This window comes from Saimiri boliviensis, chromosome 10 (genome assembly GCF_048565385.1).
Source record: "Saimiri boliviensis isolate mSaiBol1 chromosome 10, mSaiBol1.pri, whole genome shotgun sequence".
In the NCBI taxonomy this organism is placed as follows: domain Eukaryota; kingdom Metazoa; phylum Chordata; class Mammalia; order Primates; family Cebidae; genus Saimiri; species Saimiri boliviensis.
Window position 1 is genome coordinate 96,374,196 of NC_133458.1, and position 16,783 is coordinate 96,390,978.

At 39.1% G+C, this 16,783-nt stretch overlaps 1 protein-coding gene across 8 annotated transcripts in view; it reads left to right on the forward strand.

The window, feature by feature from the left end:
• The window catches only part of PLEKHA8 (pleckstrin homology domain containing A8), a 108,442-nt gene that overhangs the window by 14,339 nt on the left and 77,320 nt on the right, over nt 1-16,783 (forward strand). For all 8 annotated transcript variants that reach the window (XM_074379880.1, XM_003935175.4, XM_074379881.1 and 5 more), the window contains exons 2-4: nt 13,051-13,167; nt 14,167-14,322; nt 15,735-15,859. In XM_074379880.1, coding sequence (XP_074235981.1) covers nt 13,146-13,167; nt 14,167-14,322; nt 15,735-15,859 — 303 coding nt within the window. In that variant the 5' untranslated portion in view covers nt 13,051-13,145. The remainder of the gene's footprint in view (nt 1-13,050; nt 13,168-14,166; nt 14,323-15,734; nt 15,860-16,783) is intronic.

The window sequence follows — 16,783 nt, forward strand, 5'->3', positions numbered from 1 at the left end:
GAATTAAAAATGTTACAGACGCCTACACTGTGTGAGACATACTGCTAAGCACTGTATTTGTTATTTGTCTTTCAAGACCTAAAAGTTAGTCAAGGAGTATCTTGCATGGAGGGCTACACATTAATGCTCCAAAACACTGGTTCAGGAGTCAAAGAGACCTGAAGCCTGGTAAACAGCCCTGTTACTGCCAAGTGCAGGTCACTTTAGCATGCTGAGCCTTAGTGTCTTCCTCCATAAAAATAATGGGATTGACCAGTTTATAATTGTAAGAATTGTGGCTGGGCTCGGTGGCTGATGCCTGTAATCCTGCCACTTTGGGAGGCTGAGGTGGGTGGATTACCTGAGGTCAGGAGTTCGAGACCAGCCTGGCCAACATGGTAAAACCTCATCTCTTCTAAAAATACAAAAAATTAACCAGGCGTGGTGGTGGGTGCCTGTAATCCCTGCTACTTGGGAAGTTAAGGCAGGAAAATCGCTTGAATCTGGGAGGCAGAGGTTGCAGTGAGTCAAGATCCTGCCACTGTACTCCAGCCTGGGCAACAAAAGCGAAACTCTGTCTCAAAAAAAAAAAAAAAAAAAAAAAAAAAAAAAAGTAAAAAATTCGTTAGGACTCACAATGTGCCAGGCACTATTCTAGACGTTTTAACATGGATTAACTCAGTCTTTGCAGCAATTTCAAGAAACAAGTTGCCATTATTATGCCCATTTTCCAGATGAAGACACTGAGATATAGAGAGGTGGATTTGCTGATGGTCACACAGTTAATAAGGGACTTCAGAGTCAGTGCTCCATTAGACAATACTTTTAAAGGTCCTTCTTGCTCGATCATTATGTAATTCTAGCTGATTCATAATGTACCTATATTTAAAGTATGTTTGACCTAGAATAACAGACTCTATTTCAGGGGTGGGAAATGGGGAGGAATTCCAGAGTGAAGAAAGCTTTGACTGCCCAGTGTTGTGCATACGTTTTGCCACAAGGAAATTTTCTGACCTGTGCTTTCTACTTTGTAGTTTTAGGCCCTTTTCCTGCCCACTCAGCTGACAGGAGGGCTGTTGTCGTGAACTCCAGACAGCCGTGGGCTGCTTGCGCCTCTCCAGCAAGTTAAGGCTCAAGCACATTGCATTACTGCATTCCAAAAATAACAGAGGCCTGCCTCATACTGGCCAGATGGTTTTCATTAAGGATGTGCTATAATTTGGTTTCCCCTCAGGTGGATGAAGGTGACTCTTGCCATATATACTAGTGCTGTATAAACAGTACAGGGAAGACATCTGGAATATAAGGATTCTTGGTCTCACAACCACTGGGCAAACTTTTTTTGTTGTTGTTAACATTTTAACATCTTTACTGAAACAATTCATAAGCCACAAAATTCATCTAAAATGTACAACTCAGTGATTTTAGTATATATAAAAAGTGCAACAATTACCATGATCAATTTTAGAACATTTTCATTATCCCAGAAAGAAACCCAGTATCTACTAGCAATCACTCCTACACCTGCCCCCTTGCCGTTGACAACCACTAATCTGTCTGCACGGATTTGCCTCTTCTAGATATTTTATATAAATGGAATTATATAATATGTGGTCCTTTGTGGCTGGCTTCTTTTTAGCATAGTGTGTGTGTGTTTGGATAGCATGTATCAGAACTTCATTCCTTTTTATTGCCAAATAATATTTTATTGTATGTCTGTTCTGTATTTTGTTTATCCATTTTCAGTTGAAGAACATTTGGATTGGGTTGTTCTTTTTGTTTTCTGGGTTTTTTTTTTTTTTTTTTTTTTTTGTCACCCAGGCTGGAGTGCAGTGGCATGATCTCCGCTTACTACAGCCTCCACTTCCTGGGTTCAAGTGATTCTCCTGCCTCAGCCTCCTGAGTAGCTGGGATTACAGACGTCCATCACCATGCCCAGCGTGTTTTTGTATTTTTAGTAGAGACGGTGTTTCACCATGTTAGCCAGGCTGGTCTCAAACTCCTGACCTCAGGAGATCCACCCGCCTCAGCCTCCCAAAGTGCTGGGATTACAGGTGTGATCCCATGCCCAGCATTATTTTGTTTTGTTTTGTTTTTTGATTTCTTGGCTATTATAAAATAACAGTGCTGTGAACACTCATGTACTGGTTTTCATATAGACATGATTTCATTTCTCCCGGTTATATGCAATACATAGGAGTGGAATTGCTGGAGTCATGTGATAACTCTTTGTTTAATAATTTGAGGGACTGCCAAATTGTTTTCCAAAGTGAACTGCATCATTTTATATTCCCATCAGTAATCAAAGAAATTTCCATCTTTACATTCTCACCAACCTCATTATTGTCTTAGTATAGCCATCCTGGTGGATGTGAAGTGGTATCTCATGGTTTTGATTTATATTTCTCTGACTTAATGATGTTGATTATCTTTTTATATGCTGATTATTCATTTGTATATCTAATTTCGAAAAATGTCTGTTTGCATTCTTTGCTCATTTGTTTGGGTCATTTTTTCATTATAGAGTTGTAAGAGTTCTTTTTTTTTTTTTTTGAGACAGAGTCTCACTGTGTCGCCCAGGTTGGAGTGCCGTGGAGCAATCTCAGTTTACTGTAACCTCTGCCCTGGGTTTAAGCAGTTCTCCTGCCTCAGCCTCCTCGGTAGCTGGGACTACAGGCACAAGCGCCATACCTGGCTAATTTTTGTATTTTTAGTAGAGATGGGGTTTTACCATGTTGGCCAAGTTGGTCTGGAGCTCCTGATCTTGTGATCTGCCTGCCTCAGCCTCCCAAAGTGCTGGGATTACAGGCATGAGCCGGCCATGACTTGTTTTATAAAACTAGGAATATGAGGCCAGGCGCATATCTTTGTTTCTAGCAATCCCGTGTCGCTGATAAATTTCTAAGAACTGGAAAAATGGGCTGGGTATGGTAACTCACACTCGTAATCCCAGCACTTCAGGATGCTGAGGTGGGCAGACCACTTGAGGCCAGGAGTTTGAGACCAGACTGACCAACATGGTGAAGCCCCGTCTCTACTAAAAATACAAAATTAGCCGGGCATGGTGGAATATGCCTGCAATCCCAGCTGCTTGGGAGGTTGAGGCACCAGAATCATTTGAACCCAGAAGGCGGAGGTTGCATTGAGCTGAGAGGTTGCAGTGAGCCACGATTGCACCACTGTGTTCCAGCCTGCAACCTCTGCCTCCCAGGTTCAAGCGATTCTCGTGTCTCAGCCTCCTGAGTAGCTGGGACTACAGGCATGTGCCACCATGCCTGGCTAATTTTTTGTATTTTTAGTAGAGGCAGGGTTTCACCATGTTGGCCAGGCTGGTCTCAAACTTTTGACCTCAGATGATCTGCCCACCTCAGCCTCCCAAAGGGCTAGGATTACAGGTGTGAGCCACTGCGCCTGGCCAAGAGTTCTTTATTCTGAATATAAGTTCCTTGTTAGATGATTTGCAAATACAGACGACCCATGAACAATGCAGGAGTTGGAGCACCAACTCCCCACAGTCAAAAATCTGCATGTAGCTTTTGACTCCCAAAATCTTAACCAGTAGCCTACTGTTAACCAAAAACCTTATCAATAACATTAACAGTCAATTAATACATAATTTAATGTGTTGTATGTATCATATACTGTATTCCTATAATGTAAGCTAAAGAAAGTGTTACTAAGAAAATCATAAGGAGGAGAAAATATATTACTCTTCATTAAGTAGAAGTGGATCATTGTAAAGGTCTTCATCCTTTTTGTCTTCACATTGAGGAGGCAGAGGAGGAGGAAGAAGAGGGATTGGTTTTGCTATTTCAGGGTGGTAGAAGTGGAAGAAAATCTGCATGTGCATCCTTGAAATTCGAACCCCATGGTATTCAAGGATCAACTGTATTTTCTGTAGGTTGTCTTTTTCATTTTCTGTGGTATCATTTGCAACACAAAAGTTTTTAATTTTGATGTAGTCTAATTTATCGATTTTTTCTTTTACTGTTTGTTTTCGGTGTTAGATTATGTTAAGAAAACATTAAACCCAAGGTCATGAAGATTTACTCTTAAGGTTTTCAAAATAGTTTTTAGCTCTTACATTTAATTCTCATTCATTTTGAATTAATTTTCATGTATGATATGAAGTAAGGGTACATTCTTTTTTTTTTTTTTTTGCACATAGATATTCAAGGGTCAACTTTTTACCATGTAATTTATGGTTTCTTTGATAAAGTCACAAGCCAGCATTGCACCAGTGCTTAAGTGTAAAAGATTGGAGTAAGAAAGCCCTGAGTTTTCATCTCTGCTTCACTACTTAGTGCTAATACCTTGAGCAAGTTACTTAATCTTCCCGAGCCTCAGTTTTAAAATGACAGCAATAATAATGGCCATACCTAGGTAATGAATATTTAGCTTATTGTTAGCAGTTCGCGGATCATGCCCATTAGTGTCAGACACTCTACAGACATGCTTCACTGTGTACTAGGCAGGTACATAGTTCACTCTAAGGGTAGGTTAATTAGATCACTGTTTTGCTTAATGGTGCCCAGAAAATTTAGTCTGTGTGTATTCAGCTTTCTATTTGCAAATTGTGGCTCCTCATGGCTTCTTTTTCATATAATCATTGGCCATCACTGTCTCTTCCATTGTGAAGTGTCTGTTCAGATCTTTAACCCATTTTTAAAAGTTAATTGTTTTTATTTTATTAGTGAGGTGTGAGAGCTCTTTATATATTCTTAATTATAATTCCATTGTAGACCAGGTGTGGTGGCTCACACCTGTAATGCCAGCACTTTGGGAGGCCCAGGCGGGCAGATCTCTTGAGGCCAGGAGTTTGAGACCAAACTGGCTAACATGGTGAAGCCCTATCTCTACTAAAAATACAAAAATTAGCCTGGTGTGGTAAACACACCTGTAATTCCAGCTGCTTGGGAGGCTGAGGCACCAGAATTGTTTGAACCCAGAAGGCAGAGGTTGCATTGAGCTGAGAGGTTGCAGTGAGCCAAGATTGTACCACTGTGTTCCAGTCTGGGCAACAGAGCAAGACTCTGTTGAAGATAAATAAATAAATAGATAGACGGATGACAGAGCAAGACTGTCAATGTCAAAAATAGAGTAAGACTCTGTCTTGGGTAGATAGATTACAGAGAGAGAGAGAGAGAGAGAGAGAGAAAGAGAGAGATAGAGAGATAGGTAAGATAGGTAAGATTGACAAATAATGCCCAAAGGAATTAAGTGGTGTCCTCAAGATGACACACCTGGATATTATGAGTCTGAACTTAGTTTCCTCACATCATTGTCTTGAGTAAGGTACTAGTAGGACATATGAGAAGCACTGTGCAGAACAAATAAATATTTAGTTTGGGTAGCTCAAAGCACTACAGCTTCTAGCAGAAGGTTTTAAAGAGAACTTGATACAATTTATTGTAATTACAGTTAGTCTTCTCACCATCTGTGTGGTAGACTCTCCACTAGTCTGTCCCTCCTTGAGGCTGGGATCTTTTCTCTAAATCTCCAAACCTGGTAACTTATAACTGCTCAGAAAATACTTTGAAATTATAACTGCTCAGAAAATGCTTTGAGAATTAATTAATGGTAAATTAATAAGCCTATAATTTAGCTAATGCTTGGTTAACTGTTACAATGAGGAGTGTTTCTTCATTCTTCCCTCTTCCCCAGCTACAGCAAAAGTCTTGCTGACTGACCTGGCAGAGGAACCCAAGGCTTTGTTGTCCACATCCCTGTCTGGAGCTCCCCTAGAGAACCTGAGTTGGAGAGGGCTCTGATGGGATGAGGTGTGGCCAAATGCTCAGGTTGGCCGTTGGAAAACACCAAGGCTACGGAGATCAGGGGTAGTAAATGAGTAGCCCATTTGCTTCAATTTAAAATGGTAGATTTTTTCACTATTAATATATCTATATAGCATACATAACATATCATAATATATGATATGATCATAATAGATATGGGTTATGAACATAGAAACCATAATTTATAGTGAATAAATTGTCTCGACTCAACACTTCACATTCTATCAAGAAGTTGAATTTCTTGATAGAGAAGTCAGTTCTATCAAGAAGTTTAATTTCACTTTATTTTTTTGGCATTAGTTACTTTCTCTGTTTTTATTTTTAAAAATTTGTTTGGAAACAGGGTCTTGCTATGTTGCCCAAGCTGGTCTTGAACTCCTGGCCTCAGCTGATCCTTATGCCCTGTGAGCCACTGTACCTGGCAGTTACTGTCTCTTGAATCAGATTCTGAGAAAGATTGGAGTTTGCTGTTACTTTGTATTAGGATAGGTTTTGAAAGCTGAAAGAGATTTCTCAGCAGCATCTAAACTCTAGCTGAAATTTCCTAGAAAAGGAAGCTAAAGCTGAAAGAAGTTAAGGGACGTAACCTTTTGTTTCTCCCATTCTGTTTCCCCTTAATTCTGTTGACTGATTTTTCTTCTTATGGCTAATAAAAAAGCACCTTTCCTTCACTTTTTTCTTTACTTTTGGCTAACTTTTCTAGAAAGAGTTTAAATATCCCCTTCTCATTTTTTTTTCTGCATTTCTACACAGCAGCATTTCTTATGGATTTTTTTTCTTTTAATCTTCAACTTTAAGTTCAGGGATATATTTGCAGATTTGTTACATAGGTAAATGTATGCCATGGTCGTTTGCTGTACATATCATCTCAGTACCTAGTATTAAGCCCAGCATTCATTAGTTATTTTTCCTAATTCTCTCCCTTCCCCAACCCACTCTTATGGATTTTTAAATTTCACAATATGCTAATTTTTAAAATTAGTTTTTCCTGTTAAACAGTTAGATTATGAACTTCTGCTTTCCCAGAACACCATAATTTTTAAGGCAATAGTTCTTAAAGAACTATGGTGGACTTAAAGGCAGAATGATATACCCTAGCATGAGTCTAACTTAGTAGGCATTCTACTAGTTGTTTATTTAAGAGTCATTGTTGGGCCAAGAGGTGATAAGCCCATTATAATGATTACAATAAAAAATTGAACAAAATACAACAGTAGAATATTACATTTTTTTCAAATGCACAGGGAACATTCATCAAGATAGACCATGTTCTGAACCATAATAGAAACCTTGCCAAACCTTGTCAAAAGAATATTCTGTGTCTTTAATAGAAGTAAACTACAAATTAATAACATGTATAAATCCCCTGAAATATTAGGAAGTTAAGCAGTACACTTCAGAGTGCCCTGTGGGTCAAAGGGAAGGTCTCCAAGAAAATTGAGAAATATTTTGTAGCACTGAAATCTCCTTTGACGTGATCAGTTTAAAAAAAAAAAAAAGAGAGAGAGAGAAATATTTTGTACTTCAAATGAAACCACAATAGTGGTTGGCCAAGGGTAAAGGGAGAGGGGAAGGTTTGATCACAAAGGAGTAACACAAAAAGGGAATTTGGGGGACAATTTTGGTAGAAGGGAATTTTCTTTTTCTTGATTATTGTGGTGGTTGTTAAAGGACTATGCATTTATCAAAACTCAGAATTGTTTGCCAAATAATGGATTTTATGTAAATTTAAAAGTGAATTTAAAAAATTTTAAGTGTCTATTTAGTGGAGTACAGTTTTTCATAGTGATGTGTTTGGATGAGCCACTTGTCACAAAGCTGCTGAAAGAAAAATGAAAGGAAGCTACAGTACTTTCTAGTCAGAGCAGGTATGACTTCATTACTTTTGGTTAGGATCTTTAAAGGAATAAGAACATCTCGATTTACAAATTTTGACTTAAAAACGGTGGTTGCTGTTGGGAAATTTAAAAAAAAAGAAATTTCAGTGTAAATTAACATGAGGTATGCCAGTTTAGATCTAAATATAAGTCTGTTTTTTGAAGAAAATTAGGCTCATTGAAATGTTTGATTTTTTTTTTTTTTTTTTTTTTTTTTTTTTTTTTTTTTTTTTTTTTTTTGAGACGGAGTTTCGCTCTTGTTACCCAGGCTGGAGTGCAATGGCGCGATCTCGGCTCACCGCAACCTCCACCTCCTGGGTTCAGGCAATTCTCCTGCCTCAGCCTCCTGAGTAGCTGGGATTACAGGCACGCGCCACCACGCCCAGCTAATTTTCTGTATTTTTTAGTAGAGACGGGGTTTCACCATGTTGACCAGGTTGGTCTTGATCTCTCGACCTCGTGATCCGCCCGCCTCGGCCTCCCAAAGTGCTGGGATTACAGGCTTGAGCCACCGCGCCCGGCCCGAAATGTTTGATTATTAATTGAACTGAAAAGCCTTTTGGCTAAGCTTTTTAAAAGTAAATTTTGCACAGTTGTTTGTCCATTAAGTGTAGAAAGGCATTTGCACTATGTGAGAAAAGAGCAAGCTGGTAGCAGTTTTGGAATAGTGATCTTTAAATCTTGAATTTCTTTGAATGTAAAACATTCAGAGTTTTAAAATGTTTTGTAGTTTTCAGTTTTTTACACTTATTTTTAAAAATTTATTCTTGGCTGGGTGTAGTGGCTCACGCCTGTAATCCCAGCACTTTGGGAGGCTGAGATGGGTGGATCACCTGAGGTCAGGAGTTCGAGACCAGTCTGGCCAACCTGGTGAAACCCCGTCTCTACTAAAAATACAAAAATCAGCTGGGTGTTGTGGAGGGCATCTGTAATTCCAGCTACTTGGGAAGCTGAGTCAGGAGAATCACTTCAACCCTGGAGGCAGAGGTTGCAGTGAGCTGAGCTCATGCCACTGCATTCCAGCCTGGGCAACAAGAGTGAAACTCTGTCTCAAAAAATAAAATTATTTTTTAAATAGTTTATTCTTTTTGATGTTATTGTAAATGGATTCAGAAATACAATTTTAATTGTATGTCAGTCTTGCATCCTATCACCTGCCGAACTCATTTATTCTAATAGTTTCTTTTTTTAGTGGGTTCCTTGCTTTTTGTTTTTGTTTACATATATAAGAGCATGTCTGTGAGTAGAGCTAGGTTTGCTTCTTCCTTTCCAATCTAGATGTCTTTTATTTCACTTGTTGACTACTTGCCCTGGCTAGAACTTCCAGTACAATGTTGACTAGAAGTGGTAAAAACAAACATCCTTCTCTTGTTTCCAATCTTTGGGGGGAAGCATCCTGTTTTTCACCTTATGCACATTAACTGTGGGGTTTTTGTAGTTGCCTTTATCAGGTTGAAGAAGTTCTCTTCTAAGTTTGTTAGGGGTTTTTATTATGAAAGGGTGTTAGATTTTTGTCAAGTGCTTTTTATACGTTTAGTGAGATGATCATGTGATAGTTTAGAGTTTTGTGTTTGCAGAAAGACCCAATTCACACAGGCTTAAAGTAAAAAGGGACATTTATTAGTTCATTTAATGGAAAAATCTAGGTGCTGTCTTAACCTTCAGGAATTATGTGGGCTGATCATGGGGTTCAAACACTGTCATCCAGATTTTCTTCCTTCTCCCTCTGTCCCTCAAATCCTTCCAGTCCCATTTCCCTTTATGTGTGAATCATGTTTAGGTCCCATGCGATGGCAGACTGCTGCCAGCAGCTGCAGACTAACATTCTTAAGACCACAGAAAAAAGAGACAGTCTCTATTTCTTTATGCCTTTCCACCGTCCCAGCAAAAGTCTCAGAATTGTCTCTGGTTGGGCCACTTGCCCATTCTGGAACTATCATTGAGGATAGGGGATGTGAAGCTTTATTTAGGCCTAAATCACATACCCACCCTGGAGCTGGTCACCTCCATCCAAACATCATGGATTAAGTGTGGAGAAGGGAGTTTTCATCAATGGAAAAGTACTAGATAGATGCTGGGTTGCCAAAAATAAATGTCAAGTATACTTTCTGTAGTGAAACAATCCAGGATAATACAAAGTATATGAAATTGGTATTTAAATATTCTTTTTTTTACCCCCTACCCCGTCCCTGTTAATGATAGCTAATATGAACTAAAACTCTTCTCTGCTCATTGAAGTTTCTTGTCTAATCCTTCCAAGCAGAGAATTTGGGTGATACCACATTGCATCTCTAATAGAAGATGGCATAAAAGAGGGTGGAGATTGGATAGGAGGGTAGTCAGGGAGTAGTACAGACCAAGAGTCTTCATCTGCCCTTTAGTTACCTTGACTGTTTTATCGTTTCTGAGATAACTGCAGATTAATTTAAAACAGAAACTGGATTAATGGTCTCTTCATCATCCATGCCTCTTTTCTCTACAATTAATCATTCCTGGGCTGTATCCCAGTTTCCCAGCACTGGAGTTATAAGGAGCAGTGTGTCCCAGTACTAATCTGAACTCTCCATCACTCTGCATTTAAATTTTGTCTAACAGGTATGAGATTTCTGTGATCTCGTAATGTGTCTTTTGAAACTGAAAGAATTTTGTGCTTATAAGGAAAGTTTTTCTTGGTCACAGTTTGTGTAGTTACAAAGGACAGAATAAAATTGCCATATATTGAATGTCTCTTGTATAATTATAACCTCCCTTAGATAAATACAGAACCTGTTATAAGGAAGGTAATGTTTAATGTTTCAGTGTTTCAGTTGCTATTATAGTTTGCTAGCTACCTTTTTTTTTTTTTTTTTTTCGGGAGACAAGGTCTCACTCTCACCCAGGCTGGAGTGCAGTGGTATGATCATAGCTCACTATATCCTCAAACTCCTAGCCTTGAGCAGTCCTCCTGCTTCAGCCTTCTGAGTAGCTAGGACTATAGGTACATCACGATGCCCAGCTAATTTTTAAAATTTTTTGTAGAGACAGGGTCTCACTATGTTGACTAGGCTGGTTTTGAACTCCCAGCCTTAAGCAATCCTTCTGCCTCAGCTTCCCAAAGTGCTGGAATTACAGGAGTGAACCATGGAGCCCAGCCTTCCAGCTGCTTTCAAAATTTATTGCATCTTTGCTTAGGGTGGGATTGAAGGCTGCTCTTCAACATTGTTCAGCTTCTTATAGGATAAAACTACTGCATTTTTTCAGTTTTAGGACACTTTTTTTCACATTGCAACAACTCTGAAATCAAGAAGCATCTTAGAACCAGTGCTATGTCACTGTTTAATTGGTAGAGTTTTTTTCTTTCTTGTGTCACATAAAATAATGGTGTGTCCTAAAATTCATGATGTGGTTGTTTGTTCTAGTTGAATATGTAAGGATGTTTTGGAGACTATTAATATTTGAATCAGCAGACCTAATAAAGTAGATTACCCTTCCTGATGTGTATGGGCCTTATCCAGTCAAAGGCTTGAACAGAACAAAAAGACTAGGTAAGAGAATTCCTCCTATGACTGCCTTGAGCTGGGACATTGGCCTTTTCCAGCTTTCATTGGTTCTTCTTAGGTTTTTGAGCCTGCTAGCGTAGAACTTAACCATCAGCTCTCCTAGCTAGCTTGCTGACTGTAGATCTTGGGACTTCGCAGTCTCTAGTCATATGAGCTAGTTCCTTATACTCTCTTTACATGCACACATACCCACCCACAAATCCTTATAATATCTTTACACACATACCCTAACACCCTACTGGTTCTTTTTCTCTGGATAACACTGATGAATATAGATGGATCCTAAATTTTATAAAATACAGTAATTGAGGTTGTTCTAAATGCCTTCTACACCAAAGTCATGGTGGGTTTGGGTAGTGTTCACACCAACCAGCATCATGGGAGTTGAGCTGTGAGTGAAAAGATGCTGTTGTTCTATACCAGCATAGTTTTTTGGGAGTGAGGAGCCAAGGTTTGGAAGTTTTAGTGCTGCAAAGGGCAGTATAGAAAGATACAGTTTTCTTCCCAGCTCTGCTGTGTACTACCTAATTAGGTCACTTAATCTACCTGGGATTGGTTTCCTTATCTATAAAATGTGCTGGTTGGACTATGTGATTTAAAGACCTCTTCCTTTTCTCAGGTTCTCCGAAATTGACTCTTCTGTTTCAGTCTGGGGAGGTAGCCTAAGATGTAAATAAACACTTGCAAAGGGCTGCTAGAAAAGCAGACCCTGATTAAGTAAATGATGAGCAAAATATCTTGCCTCCCTACTCAACTCCTTCATATAGATTTAGTGCTGACTGTTCTGACTTCTGATTACAGTGTAGTTCCCTGTTCCATAGTCTTGGGCTGGGGGTGCTCCAGGAAGTGCAGTAGCCTCCTATTAAAATGTAATAAAGTGATACCATTGGTGTCCTACCCACTTGGTTTCGTGAGTCAAACCTCAAGGGCCCATCAGATGTCTGTAGCCTCCTCTCTGATTGCCTCAGCCATGGCAGAGTACCATGAGAGAAATGTATCACTAAAGGGCTATGGCATTTCAGAGAAAGAAAAGCACTGCATCTGTCTGAGGAGGCCTGACGACAAGTCTTATGCAGAGATGGTCAGGGATGACGTTTTATGAAGAAGATCCAGTTAGAACGAGAGTCCAGAGACAGAAATACAACAAATAAGTGGTCTGACTAGAATATAGGGTGAGAGGACTAGATAAGATGCCTATTTCTAGTATGTATGGTTTGTCCCCTGAAATTCTCCAATATTGAAGTGAATGTAGTTAAGCCTTGAATGCTTTAAGATTACCTCATTTTAATGGATCAGTACTAAATAGCAAGTCAAAGTTACTTTTCCTAAGGGTCATAGGATTCTAGATGGGCTTCTTAGTTGGCACTGTGTATGACGTTTACTGAAAGGACCTTGTCATCTTTGTTGCCTTTTTTCTAAGTTCTGGATCATTTTTCTTAATCAGAAAAGGAAGGAAAGCATGTGATAACAGTAATGTTCGGGACACACTAATTATTTGTCTTAGAAAAAGTAAAAATCACAGACTACTGGTACTGTATTAGGAAAAAAATAGAATAAAAATCTCATTTATTTTTGTAAATCCTAGTACCTAGAAAGTCATCAATATACTTGTTGCAGATCCTTCCAGACTTCTATAATGATGTGACTAAAAAATATATACCTCTTTGGGCATTTTTAAGTTTACAAAAATGGGGTAAAACATACAGGTCTTTCTAACAATTCTTTCTCTTAGAATAACCCTGGCAGTGTGAATCTCCTTGGAGCTAACCCAGTCTCCTATGTTAGGCCCTATTTCTGTGTCTTGGGAGGTACTTTATACACAGGCAGTAATTGCAATGATATACTTGCTTTTGTTTTCAGGTTGGCAGCCTCGATGGTTCCTTCTCTGTGGGGGAATATTGTCCTATTATGATTCTCCTGAAGATGCCTGGAAAGGTTGCAAAGGGAGCATCCAAATGGCAGTGTGTGAAATTCAAGGTGAGAAATCAAGCAACTTGCAAGTTTTATTTTTCTTTCTGCTTTCCCTGAAAAACAAAAAAGCCCCTGGCCTCTGCATACTCCCTGCTGCTCCCATAGTACAGACCAATGGACATAGTGTTATGTCTCAAAAGAAAGCCTTGCAAATACAATTCAAAATGTAGCCAACTTTTAGAAGGAGATTGGTTAAGAGGTGGTTAAAATAAATGAGAGCAACGTGCTTTACCATGCAACTAGCGCTCATTCCTTAGTCACCTGCTCACCTGGGACCAGTGGCTATTAGCAAAATTTAAAAGTCTTTACTATAGCATCAAACACTTCCGTGTTTAAGTCAGGATGAACACACACACACCCACCCTCTCCACCAAAACAAGCAAAAACCTAACAGACATTCAAATAGTCTTTACTTCTTGGTTTTATCTTGAGACATGCTGAGAAGGTGTGGCTTAGAAGGCAAACAGATTAAATGGGAATTTAGGGAGTGGATATGGGTGAAAGAGTGTGGTTTGCTTGTTCTTCCCCTAAAGGCCTCTGAGAAAATTCTCACACTTTTGGTCTGACTTGTCAAGGGAATTAGAAGATGGAAAAGATTGTATTTTTTATTGTTTCCCGATAAATCCAAGGAGATGAAAGACATACCCTTGTTTCTTGGCCTCAGAGCAGCATACTTAACACATACACCCACTGAAAGAGAGATTCCTTCTCTATTTTGATAAGACATCAATTTAACTGAAAAGTTAATTGGGTGATTCTTTTTTGGGTCATAGTCTTAGTGATGCCTTGGAGCCTATTGCAAGGTTTTCCCTCTTGATCAGCAGAGATGTCTAAGATGAGATAAGTAAACAGAACTTTGTGTGAATTAGGAGAAGTCACGAGGACTGGCATCCTCTTTGGAAGGAACACTTCAATGACTGCCATCAGTTAAGCTCAAGAAGTTGGGTTAAGCTCAAGAAGACAGGGCTCTTCTAGGTCTCTGACCTCCCTCTGTCTTGCTCCCAGTTCATTCTGTAGATAATACACGCATGGACCTGATAATCCCCGGGGAACAGTATTTCTACCTGAAGGCCAGAAGTGTCGCTGAGAGACAGCGGTGGCTGGTAGCCCTGGGATCAGCCAAGGCTTGCCTGACTGACAGTAGGACCCAAAAGGAGAAAGGCAAGTATTGATTGTTCTTCACTGGCATCTCTGATCTTGCTTATTTGTTCTCTTGCCTCTGACCACCTAGCCAGCTTTTGTATCATGCAAATGCTGTGTATCTTGCTATAATTTAAACTAGGGTCCATACCTAACTCTTCTTTCTTGGCATAGCATATTGCAGAGTGCAGGCTTGAGAGCCAAACACAGCTGGGTACACATGATGGCTTTGTAATTTATTGACTGTATAACCTTGGCATAGGTCACTTAACCTTTCTTACTCTCAGTTTCTTCATTTTAGAAAGTGGTAATAGATCTTGCCTTAGGAGGATTACCATGAGGATTAGTGATGATAAAATGGCTGAGTACCCAGTCTGGTACAAACTTGACCTTTGGGAAGAGTAGTTGAGACAGATAAGCCTTGGATCAGAATGTTTTCTGTTGTAACACCCTGCTCTTCCTTCGCTTTTTTTCTGGGGTGGGTTGGATGCTTAATTGTGAGGTTGCTGCTGCGTAATGCTCATTCACTGGATATCATTAAGTTCTCCAGAGAACCATGGCCTAACTTTCTCTTTGGACCGGGGCAAGAATGCCAGGGCTCATTGCCTGGGTCCTAGTTGCTACCTTCCCTACCCCATGGCCCTATATGTACCCTGAAGAGATGAGCTAGGGTGGGGTGTAATGGGAAAAAGTGTTCCAGGGAACATCTCTCATGACAGGTGTTGCAGGTGTGCTTCACTCTTCAAGTAGACTCATAAATTGGTCTCTTCATTGATTGTTTCATTGCTAAATTGGGAGCAAATTCTAGAAGCTGTTGGCTTTGACTCAGAGCAGATAGTAATATGCATTTTTTTTTTTTTTTAATGGAGAAGCAAACAGAAAAGTGGTAATAATTGTAGCTGAGCCCTCAATGCCAGGGTGTCTGGAGAGCATTGCTAATAATAATTGCTGGGTGCCATTAGCCTTGACAAGGCAGCATACTGAACCAGTCCTCAGCTAAAATTATGAATGGTGTTCTTTGAGGTAATTGGACACTACAGAATGCTTTTCCCAGGTAAGAGTAGAGCACTGCATTAGTAGATAAACAGCTCTGACCCCATTTTATAGATAGGAAAAACTCTCTGGCAGAACTGAGGCCAAAACTCTGAACCCCTTAGCTCTGCTCCCAGTTCTGAGAGGAGTGGATCAGACAGTATATTGTCTCCTTCTTTGTATACTGGTGATTATTCGGTATGTTGGCTTAAGAAATAATGTATACTACTTTAAAAGACTGGAAATCTACTTTCTCTGTTTTTTCTTGTGCTTATGTCTTCACCTGTTACATCTGCAACCCATTTAAACATCTGACTTTGGGCATATGTTCTGTGTAGTAGCTTAGCTAGTAAATCAGTTGTTTGTTCTGATGACTACATTATCATCATTTTGTTATTTAGAGTTTGCTGAAAACACTGAAAACTTGAAAACCAAAATGTCAGAACTAAGACTCTACTGTGACCTCCTTGTTCAGCAAGTAGATAAAACAAAAGAAGTGACTACAACTGGCGTGTCCAATTCTGAGGTAAAATATTATTAATATATGTGAATAATATCAAAGAAGTGACTGCCAGAATAGCAATTCTGAGGTAAAATATTTTATTAATATTATTAATATACATAAAAAGGATCAGATGTTGTTTACAGGTGGTATTTACTCTCAGCTAATTTATGACTATCTTGGAATATACTGTTTTATAGAGGAAAAAAGTAACAAAATACAAGGAGAAGCAATATGTGCATTTCATCATGTGGAAGTATATAGCTTTCCCTCCTTGAATGAATTGGGAATTAATTAATTGATAATATTTGGAACCTTTAACTTTAGTACTGTCATACTCAGATATGTTTCTCTTCAGTTTATATTGTTTTGTTAATTCCAGTCTTGCAAAGCTGCTTCTATAGCTATGGCTATTAAGATGCCAATTTAGTGTCTGTCATTGATATTCATCTATGAGACAGTATTTTACAATCATAATTGTGCTTTGGAATAGAATAGTGCTTTCAAAGATGGAGACACAGCTTTTTTTCTCTTCATTGTCAGCGAGACTTGTGAGTTTTAGCATTTAATACAGTCATTATTCACCTATTTTAAAACACATATTAAGGGATTTCTCTGGTGTTAAGCTGTACATGGAATGGCTCATATTAACCAAGGACTCTGCTCTGCTTTCAAAGATGTTTCCATCTGACAAATAATGCATCTGCAGATTACAATTAAACATTTTCGTTTATTTTTTTGGTAGTAGAAGAACACTATGCTACTAGTAGTACATGTGTTTTGAGTTTTTCTAAAAAAGGTGGTTTAACCCACTTGTATTCACTTCCTTTTGGACACACTTACTCATTCAGCAGCTGCCTATTGTATATGAGATAGACTGCTAAGAGAGGAGAAGGGAAGATGAAGGATACCAAAAAAAAGCATTTCAATCCTGCTCTTGGGAAGTTT